Genomic DNA, 17,168 nt, shown 5'->3' with positions numbered 1-17,168 from the left:
CACACACACACACACACACACACACACACACACACACACACACACACACACACACACACACACACACACACACACACGTTCATATACTTTTTATTTGTATATAAAAAGCATACTTTGAAGGATTACTATGGGGCTATGAGGCACTGTGGTGGGGCTACTTGTGGCAGGGTAACCCCTATAGAATACCACAATGTTGCAATCTCCAGAGTAAGGCAAGTATAGGGTGCCTCAAAACCCTAGCCCACACTACTTTGTGGGTACTCCTTGATTGAAGAAAGGCTAACAGACATACCCTGACAAAGGAGCCCTTGCAGAGGTGTTGGGCAGTCAGCACCAGCTCTAACTTATTGCTCTCTGGCAGAAGTTACAACTATTGAGGCATTAAACGTCTGGATTTGCTCTGGCCTTTGGAATCTGTCTTGATGTTGTAAAGGGGGGATGGTAGGGCAGCTTCCACTCATCCATACTCTTACTAGGCATATGCGCTCTAGGTCTTGATGAGATGGTCGCATAGACCTCCTGCATGTACAGTGTGATTCAGAAGAGTGATGGCTGCCAAGTATTTAGAAATGGAGTCAATTAAAATAAATCTGATGGTGGATATAAGAAAACAGTTGAAAAAAACTAATTAATGCCTTCCCTCCTCCCCACCCCGATTATTTCTTTCTCATCCTTCTGTTTACAGATTAGAGATACCAAATCATCAGATCAAAAAACAACGCTGTTGCATTTTCTGGCAGAAATATGTGAAGAGAATTATCGGGATATCTTAAAATTCCCAGATGAATTGGAACATGTTGAGAGTGCAAGCAAAGGTAAGAGTATAGTTAGCATACCTAGAATAATTAATATCTACTTTGTGGAATACTCTTAGAACATTTTATTTCAGGTTGTAGGATTATGTAAAGTCTGAACATTAATAATCCTCCTGGATTATTCTTGTTTTGGTTGTTCATTAACCTAGGAAAAACCAGAAATACAATTTGGTTTGATTTTTAGCAGTACATGTTAATAACAGAATATTACAATGAAGCACTTTGAATTTCAGAAGGGGAGCTGGCTAGAACAACACCATCATGAAAATAGCTCACATTAACCACTTTAGAGACTAATTTTATTGTTCATATATGCAACCACAATGTACGCAATACATTTTTTTCCTTATCAAATTAATTAAATCTCCTTACATGATGATTATTTAATTGATATTACAAGTTAAATTTATAGTGCTGTAAGTAATATCCTTGGACAACTCCCCAGATCATTAGTTCTGTTGGATATTTTGAAGATTTTTTTTCCAAGTATGACTTTTATAATAGAAATGTAACTGGGATTGTGAAACCAAAATGCTTAGGCACATATAGTCAACTAACTACATATTCATTTTTATTGTGAAGTTTGGATTCACATTTTTTTTTTTATTAAGAAAAATGCTACCAGTGGTGTCATGAATATTCATGCTTTTGGTCAGCGATTTAATACAAAGTCACATGTTTAGTTAGTTATACATACATTTAGTTTTGTGTAACAGATGGAATATTACAGTGCTATGAACAAGGGAATGGAGTAGGTTACATAGGCTTAATTTTCTTTGTTCAGTCAAATTAAGGCTAAGTACAGATGGTCAAAAAGCCTGAGGGTGAATCAATTCAATCTTCACAGGTTAGTCTAAGCTGCATAGACTGAACCAATAAGTGAACAGACATTCACTTTTGATTCTGGCAGTGCAGTCACATGCCTTCAGTGGCTGAAGCCAGAAGAGAGGGGTGCTAAAGCACACCTCCCTGCTTGGCTGGAACAGAAGTCTTGAGCCAAGACTAGCTTGCCCTCCCTGCAAGGAGTGGGGGGTGGGAGGGTCTTCAGGAGAGGTGCAAGAAATTCTGGGATGCTGGGGAACTGTAAGTTAACTTGAATCTGGAGAAGAACTGGGTCAGAACTTCCATAAACCCATTTAACCTAAATCAGTTAAGTCTTATACTACATCCATTCAGGTTTATCATAAAACAGTTTCAGCCATTTTTAAAGTGGTTTATGTGCACTGAAATTATGTTGTGTTACAGATTTGAACTGGTTTCTAATCACTTACACTGGTTTATGTGTCATTTCTGTCCCTACCTTAAATTGCTGAAGTGGATGGAACCAGTGCTTTAAAATAAACACACCAGAATACAGGAGACATAAGAGGTTATGCTTTCTAATATTTCTAGTATAACAGACCAAATATGTGCATCATTATCATCTGTACAACAGAAAAAAAACAGTAATTATTTCTATTTATTATTAGAGGTTCACTGATGTATTGGGGGCAATTATATATTGGGCTTAGGGGTGCACTGGCCAATTCTCAGTGAGAGGGAGATGAACAGGGGCAGGGTGGACTCAGCTGCGCAGGATGAGTGGTGGCAGTGCTATAAGGGGTGGCTACAGGGAATGTTGGGGTGGCCATAGCCCTCCAAGCTCACCCTAGTGCTGCCCCTGCTTCGGGCACTGAGCTCTGTTCTTTTTTCTCTCATGCTGCGTGACTCCTGAGAGGCACAAATTGAGGAGGCCATGTGCTCCCTGTGCCTCCCCCAGGGGTGTGTGCTGCAGCAGGGAGCTGACTACCTTCCTCTACCTCCTGGACAAGCTGTCCACTGCTCCTCCTGCCCCAGGGTCACGTTCACCACCCTGGCTGGGCAGTACCTGCCCCTGCCCCACTCCCTCCCTCACTGTGGGGGGGAGTGGGGCAGGGGCAGGTACCCTTATCTGTGTGGAGCCTCTTGCTTCTTGAGTGGATTTGTGGGCTGCAGCCTGTGTTAACCAAGTGTATTAACCCAAAATTGTCAACTGTTTTGGTCCTAATATAACATTCTTCTGTGGGAAACTACCAGGTTTAAGCAATTCAAAATCAGTTTTTCCCTCAAAATAGAGCATCATTTGCCTCCAAAAGGCATGTACCCTCTAGAGCAAAGGGCTATAAAAAGTGTGCACCTAGGTGGCAACAGCTGTTTCTCTTCACTCTTTGATTGTAATTTCTTGCAATCAGGCAGGGCAATATGAATTGGGTAAATTGATAGTGGTGTTTGAGGGTGGGTTTTTTTGTTTGCTTTTTTAAAGAAAGAAACATGAAAGTTACTGTGTCCTATGCCAATGGTTTACTGAAGTGTCCGTCTGAGCATCAGATACAGTGCTTGTGATAATTACTTTCTCTAGCATTCTCTTTTTGTTTTTTAAAATCGTATTAATAATTTATGGTTTGGTATTCTTTTTTCCTCCAAAGTATTTTTTCATGGCTTTTATGCATGTTTTAGACTTCAAGATTGAAAACATTTGTTCCATAGAATGCATGTGCGTGTGTGTGTGTTTGTATCCTCATTGGAATATTAAGGGATTTTTTTTTCCTTTGTTTTTGTTGTCATCTGTGGGTTTTGGTGATGCTTCTTTTTCCATATATGGGCTGTTCTATCCCTTTCTCTTTTAAGTTACGCTTTGTCTTGTAGAGCTTCAAAGAATACCTCATCAAAACAGTTTTGAGGCCCACTTTAATTGTAATATGGGTTATCTCCAGAAATTACGTAGCACTTGCTATCCACAGATCTCCAGCATAGATCTTGTCTCCTAAGCAGTGAGTATGAATAGTTTCTATGCATTAGGGGCATAAGTAGTTTGTAAGTGGATAGGAGTTTGTTGAATAGACGTATGCTTGAAAACCATCATCCCCTGTTTTGTCAAGAACTTCCCAAATATTTTGGATGCTATTGCTAATATACTTTAAAAAAAAATATTTCTAAATATTACTTTTTCTTGATATGTAAAAAAAATAATAGTAAAATTTAAAACCCTCAAAATTAAGTATAAATTCCAAATCCTAAAAGGTAAAAATCCCTTGCCAAGTCTAAGTGGGTTACTGTGTCTCCTGTAAAAGGGCGTAGTATTTTGTGAAATATTGATGAGAGATTTTTAAAATTCAGAAGTACTATATTAGCTTAATGATGGATTTCTTATGTAACTGTTGAATTAAGCATGATTTATGCATGATTCATGTTAGCTTAAGCACGATTCATGTTAGCTTATGCTTCTGGAAATGTATGAAAAATGGATATACATAGATGTAGTCAAATAGGACCACATCTAAATTTGATTTAATGTAAAATGAGTATGCTGTGATCTTGGCTATTATCTGCATTTTAAATATTCTGAGAATATTTCAAAAAGTTAGTAGCAACCTAAATCTACATGGCCCTTATACATTTTGCCTCTTTTGACTACAGTCTACTTTCCATGTTTCTGTTTTTCTGTCCAGCAAAAGGGGTAACATGTAATTCTGAAGTTATCTTTCACAGCTTCACGGTGCTTGCAGTGAGCATACAGTGTCATTCCAAAATAATATTGTCATGTTTTACTAAAACAAAAAAACAAAAAAACCCCCCAAAACCGAAACCCAAATATTGTTTTATGACAAAAGGAAAGAAAATCATCAGTTGAAAACTAAGTGGCACTTTGCTTTCAGTACCTTTTATTGTAGTGATAGTCATTATGGACTTTACAAGGGATTTGTCTAGTTGGCTCTTTAATGCCATCTCTTTGTATTGTAATATACTTCACATAAATGTATGTAAGCCTCTGAACTGAGAGCCCTATGAGTTGATTTGTTATTGCTCTCAGAAGAGATGGACAGTGATAGTGGAAGGCTCCTGAGACCATAATAAATAAGTCTTGACTCTCTTGCATCTAAGACCCATCTTTAGGTATTATAAAGTATTTCAGTCATAGTTTCATAGATGCTAGGGAGGGACCTCTTGAGATCATCAGGTCCAGCCCCCCCGTGCTTGGGCAGGAAGGACTGCTTGGGTCAGATGACCCCAGCAAGGTGAGTATCCAGACAGTGTTTGAAGATTACAGAGTAGGTGATTGTACCACTTCTGGGGAGGAGTCTATTCCAGACCCTGGACATTCAAGTTGTAAAGATGTTTTTTCCTATGTCTAATCTAAAGCAGTCTTCTAGCAATTTATGATGGTTAGTCCTAGTCTTCCCTTGGGGAGCCCTGGTGAACAGACGTTCTATCAGTCCCTGATATGCGCCCCTTATATATTTATAGGCTGCCACCAAGTCCCTCCTAAGACTTCTCTTCTCCAGACTGAACAGACCCATGTCTCTCAACCTTACATTGTACAGCCTACTCTCCATACCTCTAACCATGTGCGTAGCCTTCCTTTGGGCCCTCTCAATCCTTCCTTAAGTGTGGTGCCCAGAACTGGAAGCAGTACTCCAGCTACAGCTTCAACAAGGCCGAGCAAAGCGGGAGGATGACATCTTTAGTCTTGTTTGAGAGGCATCGGTAGATGCATGCTAGTATTTTGTTTGCTTTGCCAGGTATGGTATCACATTGGTGGCTCATGTTCATTCTATGATCTATCAAGACCCCCAGGTCTCTTTAGGTTGTGGTGATAATAAGCATAGTACTGCTGAGCCTGTAACCATGTTGCAGGTTGTTTCCTCCCAGGTGGAGCACCGTGCACTTCTTAGTATTGAACATTATCAGGTTTTGATCTGCCTGCCTTGCGAGCGTGTCCAAGTCAGCCTGTATCCCCAGCCTATCCTTCAGTGTGACCACAGTCCCTAATAATTTGGTGTCGTTTGCGAAATTTGCCAGTCCATTTTTAACACTCGAATCCAAATAATTAATGAATATGTTAAAAAGCACCGGTCCGAGTACTAAACCCTGAGTGCCATGTTGACTTGGTTCCATCTATTATTAGTCTCTGGGTCTTTCCTTGGAGCCAGTTTCCGAGCCACTGGAACATGGCGTTATCAAGACCACAGTTCCCCAATTTTACTGTAACCCGGGTACACCCAAGGGTGTGCCCTATTCTCAATTGAATGGGATCGGTAGGCAGGAGGGGGTGCTGTCAGAGGGATGCCAGAATTTCAAGCAAATCTCTCTTTCATCTGTAAAGTTAACCCAAGCCCAAAGTTCTTTACTATATTCAGTTTATTAAGTTATACATAAACATAAAACTAAATATCATATACATATACTTACACAGTGAACACTAACCAATAACCAAGGTCAAACCCTAAATAACATTATTTACAACATCACAATACAATATTTCAATTACAAAATATAAGGCGCAAACATGAACAGTCTTAGTAACATCTATTTCCTTAATATACTCCCTGACCCATGGCAAGAGAGAGTCCTCCTTCCAATGGGGCCCCTTGGGGGGTATCCAGGAAGCACCAGGGGCCCTCCCCTTAGGACCTTGACTAGGCAGGGGGGCTATTCAACCAGCCCCTTCTCTGGGTTAGCCTGCCCCAAATGTCTTTCCCCTGTGGGACCCAAGGGCCCAATGACTCACACTTCCTCAGGTGGAGGTGGTCAGGGCACAGCTCGATGGGGTCTCCTCTGCTGGAGTGCCTCTTCTGTGCCGCTGGGTTCCTCAGCTCCTCTCAGCTGCTGCACCATCGCTGCTGGCTTCTGGGTGCTGGGCCTCACACTGCAACACTACTATTTCCCCATGCCTTGGCTTGGCACTGAGGGCTCTCTTAGCATAGACCAGACCCTTCAGGCTCTGGCCAGCCGTCCTCATGCTAGGTGGCTAACCCAAGCAGCCTCCACTGCTCTCTGGCTCCCAAGGCTCAGACCCGTGCACCACTCTGCGCATTGTGAAACCTGGCTGCTTGCTAGGAGATGGGGCCTGAGCTGCCTCACTGCAGCCTCCAAGGCCCTACTGGGGTTGCAGGCTCAAGCCACCACTTGTGGCTCCCAAAGCCTGGGCTCCATGCACCGAACTGTGCACTGTGATGGACCCAAGCAGTCTCAAACCACTCCCAGGCATGGGTCCCCACGTACCATCCTTGTGCTCTGTCAAAAGCCCGAGCAGTCTCGCACTGCTCCCAAGTCTGCTTCTCCAGCAGCAGCTTCAGGAGCCTTGGGCTTATTGCCCGCTGAGGGAGAGCTCCCCAGCTTTTCTTGGCTCCACTCTTCTTGAGTCCCTCGCTGCATCTGCCCTTGTGCTGGGCACACAGCTCCTTTTATATGCTCCAGGGCTCTGCCCCTGAAGTCTTCCAGACCTGACAATTTACAGTCTTCGAACAGCTCTGGGGGAGCTCTTGTCCCCCTCCCCTCAGGAAAGGGGCATGACTTAATTTCTTCTGCTGCCTCCTGATTGGTGGATGGGCTCCACCAATGAAAACAGCAAGATCTCAAGCGTGGAACTCAATCCAAGGTCTGAAAGGTGAGCCCGCTACATTACCATAACCACGTTGTGGGAGAGCAAGTCAAAGGCTTTTTTGTAATTCAAGTATATGATGTTAGCCTCATCTCCCTTATCCAGGTGGTGTGTTACCTGATCATAGAAGGAAATGAGTTTCTATACTTTATTTAAATTTTGGCCCTTAATGAAAAGACTGCACAAATTCAAGTTAGCAACAAGTTTAGGAAATGTACTGAAATGGATAATAAATATGCATAAGGACACACAAGCTGATACTTATTATCAGACCCAAGATTTCCATAGTCCAGTATTTCTTCACTGACATTAATTTTGAATTCTCCCCACTATAAAAAATCATTTTTGAGTTTTCTAATACAATTGTCTAAACTGTGATAAGTTGAACTTGAAATTTCATGACAGCATCATGCTGTTCTGTTCAAATAGAACATTTTTCTTAAGTTCAGAAGGGAATGTTCACTATTTTAACACAGTGCCGGTAGTGGATTAATAGTTTATTATGGAAACATGCTTTTTATGTATTGGGAAAAATGTTGCAATAGGGAACTTCCAATTTTGTTATATCCACTTTGAACTTGCTACAAGCCATCTGACAGTTACAAGTAAACAATAGGAAAGTTTGTCTCCAATTCATTTTGGATGCTTGCTACATAACAAAATAAATCTGAGCAACAGAACCTCATTTGAGTTGAGGGTTTTTGGGGAGTTTGGTTTTTGTTTGGTTTTTTCTTTAATATGGACATGTAAGTGTAAAAAACTAATATATTTCTCTGTAATATAGCCACTATCATAATCCTTTGATGCTTTGTGTATACACTTGACTTACTAGCCTTAGAGTGTTACACAGGAATTACACATTGACTTGAATTCTGCTCAGGTGATATTTACCTGGATTACCAATGTTTTGTTTGAATTGAAAGAATGTGGTAGAGTAAGGCAAGGGAAATCCTTGGAACTACATGCTAATAAGCCTCACTTTGTTTCTCAGAAAACTGATTGTGCAACTAGTTAACTTAGAATCATAGAATGCAAAGTAAAACCTGAAAGTCCTTTCTTCATAAGAAAAAAAAAAGTGCTTCGAACATCTTCAGTTTTCTTTAAAAAAGTAGATGATAAAATAGTATATGCATTCAATCTAAATATTTAATGTGGATTCTGATAAGACAGGATGACTTATCTTTGGTTTGATAAGGTCAAGTTGATGCTATTAATGGGGAGGAACCCGTAGCAAATAGAAAAGTCAAGGCAACTTTATCATGTAGATAAACCTATGGGTGATTTAGATCAGTGGTTCCCAAACTGGGTCGTGACCCCAAATGGGGTTGCAACATCAGCAGTTGGGGTCACGAGATTTCTGCACCCCCCAGCGGGGTGCCAGGCTGCAACGGGGCTGGACCAGCTCCATGCAGGAGTCACCTGTGCAGTCCGGTGGGTGGGACCCAGCACAGGAAGGAGTGCTGCACTGTCATGGCTGTCAAGGTGTAAGGTGTGGCAGCGGCGGCAGTGCAGACTTGTACTTCCACTGCCACTGAGCAGGCAGGGCATGCCTCAGCTTGGCGGCCATGGTGGTGTGGTGCTTGCTGGTCCTGGCCACTGGTCCATGGAGCCTCCAGGGGGAGGGCAGCAGGGCAGGGGACCCCAAGCCCACAGCATCCTTTCCCACTTCCCATGGGCTGTGCTGCCCACAAGGGAGGGAATGGAGGAGGAGGGTGGGAGCTATGCTCTACACTCTGCTGTGGCTGCAGGTTGGGAGAGAGAGGCACTGGCAGGGCCAGGGGGCTATGGGTCAGGAGTGAGGAACCATGGTGAGAAAATGGGGTCACACTGAGGAAATGGGGTCATAAATGGGGTTGCTGAGGAAAAGGTTGGGGAGAAGTGATTTAGAGGCTGAAACAACCACTTAGTGAAATATACTGATTATATTGCACAGCTTTATTGAGCCATAACTAGGACATTGTATAAGCAGAATTAACTGTAAGCAGTTGGAGCCTAGACAGCACAGTGACAGAAATATAACTTGGCTAAATATAAAATAATGTTTGTTGTTAGAATTTTTTCTAGTATCACCTGTGAGATGATAGGTATTGATTTCACAGGAATCTCTAAAGAAAAAAGTTCAGTTGACAGGAAGAACAGCTCTGTAGGTTTAAGTGAAACGTAATGTTAGGAAATTGAGTGTCTAAATTTGGAATACCTATGTCTTGTTTCACCTCTTACATAAATAGTGTAAAAGAAAAATAGGAAGGAGGAAGAGAAAATTAGCAAAGTTAAGGAAGTAATTACATTATCACTTCCAAAGGACAGGAGTTAAGGATGATTTGACTAAGTAGCCAATATTAAGTATTAAGAAAGGTTAGTGCAATAGAATAGATTTATCCTTTTGACCGTGCCTCATAACATGACAAGTTGGAATATTTGGTGAAATTAAAGGACATTAAAAGTCAGAACCAAGAAAGAAAATGTCAAATTTGTTTTACATACTAAACATATACAATTTATCAGCCCAATATGTAATTGAGACATATACCATAGCTGGATTTTACAAAGAACTGAATAATTCCATGACCACTATCATTTTTATCTGTGGAAGATAAAATAAGGTTAACCAAATATTATGCTCTGAAGCATAAACTGATCCTCTGTCAAGGATAAGGACTGATATTGTATTACATACAATTTGAATAAGCTTATTAGAACGCTTATTCGGGTTTTGCATTATGGATATCAAGCTCAGAGCTTTCACAACAAAGTGCTCAGAGACTGACTTCACTAACCTAATTGAGAACATATTTGTGTGTTAAAATCACATACTTAATTTTTCAACATATTTCATTTATGGTCTGGTTTAACAACGTAATAATAAGATTTTAGTAAGTTTAGAAGTAAAACTATATAAGAATTATCTCTGTAACCCCAAAAGTATCTTAATATAATTTCTTATTATTGATTTTATCTTCTCTCTCTTATCCATCTTTCAGATAAAACATACTTTCTTTAATTATCCCTGCAGCTGGAAAGTTGTGGAGGCAGAAACATTTTCTTACCAGGAATACATTTAAAATACATCATGAATTAATATAATTAAAAAGCAGCTTTCTGAACCAGCTATTATAAGTAATCAAGAAATGTCATTTGTGAACCTAGGAGCACACTCCAAACTCTCTTATTTCTGGCATGAGTACACAAAAAATTATATTAACTTCTGTTTGAAGAGTTTATACCACTTAATTTCCATGTTAAGATTGTTGAGAATAACCCTATGTATCTTTACCCAATGGAAAGGAGTACAATTCAAAGTCATTCCAAATATATGATCATGGAAGAAATATTAGTGTCTAATGTAAGATTGGCAGAAACAAGTATTCTCTGTACCCTGTCTAGGATTAGGTAGTTTACTTTAAGCTGCCTACACCTAGTCAGGAAGTGGCAAATGCAGCTGTTTGACACTGCCAGGAGCAGTGGCAAGAAACCAAGGTAAGTAACTGAAAGTGGAGAAAGCGGCTGGTGAGATTGGGGTGGGGCTGGCAGTTTGGTGGGGGACAGTGATGGATCTGTAGCGGGGTGGGGGTTGCCCATTTGGGAAGGGGTGAGCCTAAAAATACAAACATGCTTTGTATGGAAGAAGAAACCTTTGCTTCCTCCACCCAGTCCTGTCTTTAGTTTAACATTTTTGTAATCAAGTTAATTGAGTTTTTGTTTTCGTTTGCATTTTACTGATATTCTTAATACTAGACTCCCTTCAGATTGTTATCTAAATCCATAAACTGTGAATATGCAACATGGATGAGAAAAGGAAAAATTTTAGTTTTGTGCCACTTTCAAAGAAGTATTATTTATGTTTTCCATTAGTAGAGGGTGGGTTAGAATTAGTGTGGCCTAACCGAGATTTGAACAAAAGATGCATTATTTTTTGAGACCAAACTGAAGATAAAACACCTTGAAGATAAAAGATGAGCAGAAGGAAGATCAGATTTTACTACGAAAAGGTCAGCAAGATTAGTTGAACAAGCCATGCATTTCTTAAAATCTTCAATAATCTGTTTTTTAGCTGGTAGCAAAATCCTTGAATTTTTTAAAGATGGAGCTCTACCTAAAGATTTATGAAAAGCAAAAACAAATTAGAAAATGTTTTTTTTGCTGGAAAGTGCTAGTGAAGGTGAATTTGACTAGTTATTGAAGAAAATAATTGGAAATAGATTGTTTGAGTAAAAAGTACCAATTTGGGGAAGTGTCTGTTTCCTTCCTGCCAAGCCTGGAATGCCACCAAGAAACACCCTTCCCTTTTAGGCTGAATATACAGCTGAGAAGGATCTTGTATGCACATCCTCGTGCCTTTCTCAAGCTCTCCCAAGACTTAAGATATTTATGCTGCTTAATTGATAGCTTTGGACACTGTGCACTCAACCTTCCCAAAGTAAAAGTAAAATAAAAGGGAGGGAATTTAACTTCATCTAATATAAGTGACCAATTTGGAAGTTCTAGGAAAGAACGTTTTACCATTTTGTTTAACATTGTAAACCATTAAAAAAATTCTAAAAAATCTAAGAATTTTTTGAACTTCAGAATCATTGTAACTTGATTATCATCAGATCACCTGGATATCTTTTTTTTTTTCCCCCCTCTGGTATAAGATACTGGTCTGGAAGTGGGGTTGTCGGAGAGGCAGTATGGGAAGAGGAAGGTTAATATCTATTAAAGCAAGTTCATTTCAATCTTAAATATAGATCAGCTATTGTTTCTCTATGATACAGGGGTCAAATCACATCTCAGTTAGTGGTGTAACAAGGCAGTAAGAGTCGGTCAGTTTCTCTATACAGAGAAACTAACTTTGGTAATGCATGTCAATTTTCATATAAGTGTTACAATTCTACCAATCCCACATTTGGGGTGGATTTTCTTGAGTCTGTGTATAAGTTGTATCCCTTTTTGTTCTTCATTGTGCTTCCAGACCAAGCGACTCAGAGCAGCTTTTAGCCCCAATTATAGTTCTGACTTTTTGGCCAAAATTCCAGGAGCCAGCCTCCTGTCTGGCTTTCTTTCTTGGGATAGTGGGAAGCTGCAATTCAGTTGTGATAGACCAGTGCTGATTCTTCCACTGTTTCCCATTACTTTATGCACACTTTTCCCATAATACAGCAGTCATGGGCACTGTTGCATAGTTTCAGTCTTAATGGGACACATTTCAGGTAAAGGATGAAATGCATTGGCTTTGGCTATAGTCTTTCTCTGTAGAAAAACAAGTGTCTGTACCCAGTTCCCTCTGTGCAAGTTGTTGCCATTCTTTATGCTCAGTTTAGGGTTTAGCCTCTGTCTCTGTGTTGGTCTGTCACTAAGTACATCTCTTTTGGAATGTTAGAGTCAAGAAAATGTTTTGTGTTGATTGTCATCATGATCATAGTGAAAGAGTTCCACACACTGTTCATAAAAACATGCCGGGTGTTTTGAATCATACACAAAGTTTTGTTCTTCTGATTTATGAAGAAAGCTTGTATATCTGATCAGTAAGTTCTTATAGAAGTAAGTCTGGAAGGGACCTCAAGAGATCATCTACACCAACTAGAAATTGAACCTGTAACCTTGGTGTTATTAGCACCAGTCTCTAACCAAAGTGAGCTAAACTTGTCATACTAGAATTATTAGTTATGTGACTCTTTGGAACAGGGGCTTTTTATTTTGCATAGTACTTTGCCCAAATGGTGATTTCGTGTTACTACAAACAGGTATTTTACAAACAGGTTATATAAAATGTAGGTGTTCCCTTACCTTTTCTTTAACATTCCTACCAAGTAAATAACTCTTACTTGTTATACTTAGGATTATTTTTCTGTAAGAACTTAAATTAGTAGACTAATAAATCTAGCAATCTTTGAGCTAGAATTGAGGAGAGAGCAAGAGTACATTAATTTGTACATCTCAGAAGAAACATTTTGAATAGCTAATACAGTGATCCTAGAGGTTTGTTTTTTGTTTTTGTTTTAAATCAAATCAGTGAACAACTCATTTCTTCAGTACATCTCAGTTTATAAATTTTAGTGAGCAGGCTTTGGATAGCTTATATTTAAATTTAAGTTTTAAATTAGAACTCAAGGCAAGATCTGTGACTTAAAATTTGATTTTTGTTAGAAGACAATCATTTTCTTTAAGATAATGGAATTCCAATGAAATTGGCTTTATGATGTACAGTGAAATTACAGTGCACAAAAAGATTTTTCTTTGTGTTCTAAAAGTGAGTAAATTGCTTTCAAGTCCACATCTGGAGGGGGATTTGAAAGAGGATAGAGCTATACTGTTCCCAGTGGAGGCAGATGATAGAACAAGGAGCAATGGTCTCAAGGTGCAGCAAGGGAAGTTTAGGTTAGATAGTAGGAAGAATTTCCTCACTAGGAGGGTAGTAAAACACTGAAACAAGTTACCCAGAGAGGTGGTGGACTCTCCATCCTTGAAGGTTTTCAAGACCTGGCTAGACAAAGCTTTGGCTGGAATCATTTAGTTGAGGACTAGATGACCTGCTGAGGTCCCTTCTAACCCTAATTTTCTATGATTCTATGATCTGGTTGGATTTTTATATCATATTTCTGTATTGTTATTTAAATTCCAAATAGTAAATGCCTTGAAGGAAGAAAAAAGGCCATGAAAAAAGTAGCTCTTACAAAGTTACTACCCACAGAGCATGTAAAAAATGAGGAAGTGTACTGTTTTCCCCTTGAGGATTTCAGATATATTTCTTGTCATGCAGGTGTTTTGTTTTCACCTTTTCTACTGTGCTGGGCTTAGCCAATAAATGAGATTATACATTACAACTCTAAGGTTGATCTTGTGCCTCTTTCAAACTAGAAAACATTGCCTAAATGATTAGCTACTCATAAAGAAAAATAATATGGAAACGTAAGAGTGAGAGGGACTTCAAGAGATCATTTACTCTAACCCCCTGTGCTGAAGTAGGATTGAATACAACTAGTATAGCATTGTATACTGTAATTGTCTTACAACTATATCTTCTTCCCCCTTTTTTTATACCTTTTAATGGAGGCTGTCAGTTTGGATCCTTTAAAGAATCCCTGCTGGGCATATTGCTTACTACAGTATTCTTTCATTGATCTACTTAAGACTACTTGTAATAGTGATTATTGCATTCGTTAGCGACTGTAAATTGGCCCCTTGGAGTGAAATTCACTTTGTACCAAGTTGTAGTACAAGGCTTGAATACCACCTATGTTCTAATACCAATACCATTATTTTGAAGGTGTAAGTGCTTTGCAGGCTTCATCTTAGCCCCCAAAACAACAGGGCTTTGCTTTACCTGTAATGATCTTAATTGTAACAACCCAGCCTGAAAGTACTTACCTACTTATATTTTATTTTCAAAAGCAAGATATTGCCTAGCTTACTGGGGGCCATTTTTTTCATAGACTCGCCACAAATTAGTTCTTCACCCTCCCCAAGTGCCACTTTGATACCCTTCATTTGCTTGATCTGCTGCTCTAATTTCTTCTTCCTGACCTGTTTTTCCTGCCTGATCTGCTCTGCGTCCTGCGCTCTATCCTGTATGCTGCTATGCTTCTCATCCTGTCCCTAATCTGCTGTGTTCCACCTAAGGCTTTCTGTGCCACTTGTGCAGCAGGTTGGCCACCCCCGCCTAGCTAATATAATCTAAATCTTGTTACTCTTTGATGCAGTCTTTGGAAAGGACAAGCCTTACTTTCCTTCTTTTTTTCTTTTTTTTTGATCTCTGAAAATCCACATTATCCTCAGATCTCTTCTTAATTGGTAATTTCTGTACTATGGACTTGCTAAATCCCTATCAAGGTATTAAAATTACTTAGGCATTCCCAAGATGGAATTTGTATTAAAAATGTATACTGTTTGTGTAATTTGTTTTAACAAAGACAAAAACAATTTATCCCCCACATTCTTCTGCTTCCTACATAGCTTTTTTACAAAAATATGAATACTTGAGAACAGATCCTTAGCTGATCCCTTCACCATGCTCCCTCCCTCATCAAATTTTAAATTAAATGTGGAAATGCTAACCTTTTGGAAAGCACAATATTAAGATGGTTATTCAAATGTAAATGTTAGGACTGCACCTTTCTTTGTTGTTCATGTATTATATGAAAATATGTATATGCTGTTCTACAAAGGTTAAATTAATCAAAGAATTTAAATTAAAAAAAACAAGCTTGTAGATATTAGTTTACATAATGCTTTGCATAATAATAAGAGTGTAGTTTGAGGATAAACCACCATATTTCATTTTAGATGGTTATAAAATGTATTGAGCTCCATTAGAGGCCCAGAAAACTGATATAGGTTATTGACAGGTATTATATTTATGCCAGGAGAAATGTCTTTCAAGAATTTTTTCCACAGAAGAGAACCAACTGTCTGCAAAAGAGAGAGAGAGAGAACTTACTAACAAAAAGATGTCTCTATTCTTGTGATAGCTTGAATATCTATATGTTCCCCGAAAGCCTAAAAAGGCAAATACAGAGCATCTAAAATACCACCTACTTTCATTATGAACAGGTGAAACAAATGCTTAAAATATTTTGTAGCATGTGAGTAATTAAACCCATTATATTAGGGAAACTTGGTAGTGCAGTTTCTTCACAGGGTATGCGTTAAAGCCAACTACAATGAAAGTCAAGGCCAACTGTATAGAAACATCTGGAGTCACTGGCATTAGCTTACCTCCTTGTGCCGTAATGTCTTTTGTCGGTACTTTCTTTGGCCTGTTAAGCCTACCTAATGCATATTTAATAATAATAAAATAATAAGGCATCAGGGTAGACAGTCTTCTAGCTGAATGCCTGAAATACAGTTTTGAATTGCAGGATGATTTCAAAAAATCAGGAGTGAGGAAAGAATGCCCATACAATGGAAGCAGTCAATAATATGTCCAATTTACAAGAAGAGTGATGAGAGTGAGTGTAATAACTATCAGGACATCTCCTTAACTGTGTGCAACATATAAAGTTTTTTTTTTTCCTCAACTGCTGTTAAACTGTTTATTCCCATATGTGGAAGAAATTGTGGAAGGTCCTGTAAGTAGTTGCCTTCATTCTTCACCACAGTATTTATCTCCAACCATAAAAATGCACCTCTGTGTGCCTCATTTTCAGTGGTTGGTCATCTTAATTAAAAAAAAAATAACTGCAGTGTCTCTGTTGTGTATGTTAGAGCTTGTTGAAATCAAATGTTTTCTTTCTTCTGCTTTTTATGATTTGCATTGAGGAGGAAAAAGCATTTATTTGACATTCAGAAAAAACTGAAATGCTAATTAAACTGTTGTGGAACAATATTATTTTCTTCTATTAGTTTTACACTGACAATTTTAATGGACATTATAAGGAGAATTCATTGAATTCATTATTTCCCCTAATTCATTGAACAAGCCCAATGCACAAAAAAAAAGAAGCTTTACAAGGAATCATGTAGCAATAATATATATTGGGTATTGTATATAAAATATAACTCTGAAAGTCCTACCCATGAGCAGGGGATATTAGTAGGTATTAGTAGGAAACAAAAAATAATAAGGATTTGGAATGTAGTTGAAAATAACTTATTAACCTACTTATTGTCTTTGGCTTTCCATTTTTGTGACTCTCACCCAATAGTCATGATACTGTTCATGCCCCTAGAATAAAGTTTGTTAGTGTTTCATAGTTTCATAGTTTGCAGGGTCGGAAGGGACCCGAGCAGATCATCAAGTCCGACCCCCTGCCATGGCAGGAAAGAGTACTGGAGTCAAACAACCCCAGCAAGGTGATAGTCAAGCCTTGCCTTAAAGGCCCCCAGGGTAGCAGCCAGCACCACTTTGCTTGGAAGTTGGTTCCAGATCCTAGCTGCCCTGACAGTGAAGTAGCGCCTCCTGATATCTAGTCTGAATCTACCCTCTGCCAGCTTGTGGCCATTATTTCTAGTCACTCCTGATAGTGCTCGGGGGA

At 39.1% G+C, this 17,168-nt stretch overlaps 1 protein-coding gene across 1 annotated transcript in view; it reads left to right on the top strand.

Annotated features, from left to right (window-relative positions):
• DIAPH2 (diaphanous related formin 2) overlaps positions 1 to 17,168 on the top strand; it is an 899,992-nt gene that overhangs the window by 458,814 nt on the left and 424,010 nt on the right. Inside the window, exon 24 of the mRNA XM_019521025.1 lies at positions 686 to 815. Within this exon, the coding sequence (XP_019376570.1) occupies positions 686 to 815 (130 nt within the window). The remainder of the gene's footprint in view (positions 1 to 685; positions 816 to 17,168) is intronic.

This window comes from Gavialis gangeticus, unplaced genomic scaffold (genome assembly GCF_001723915.1).
Source record: "Gavialis gangeticus isolate Ggan-Ray unplaced genomic scaffold, GavGan_comp1, whole genome shotgun sequence".
NCBI classification, from domain to species: domain Eukaryota; kingdom Metazoa; phylum Chordata; order Crocodylia; family Gavialidae; genus Gavialis; species Gavialis gangeticus.
The sequence above is the reverse complement of the archived record's forward strand: the minus strand, read 5'-3'. Positions and strand labels throughout refer to the sequence as shown.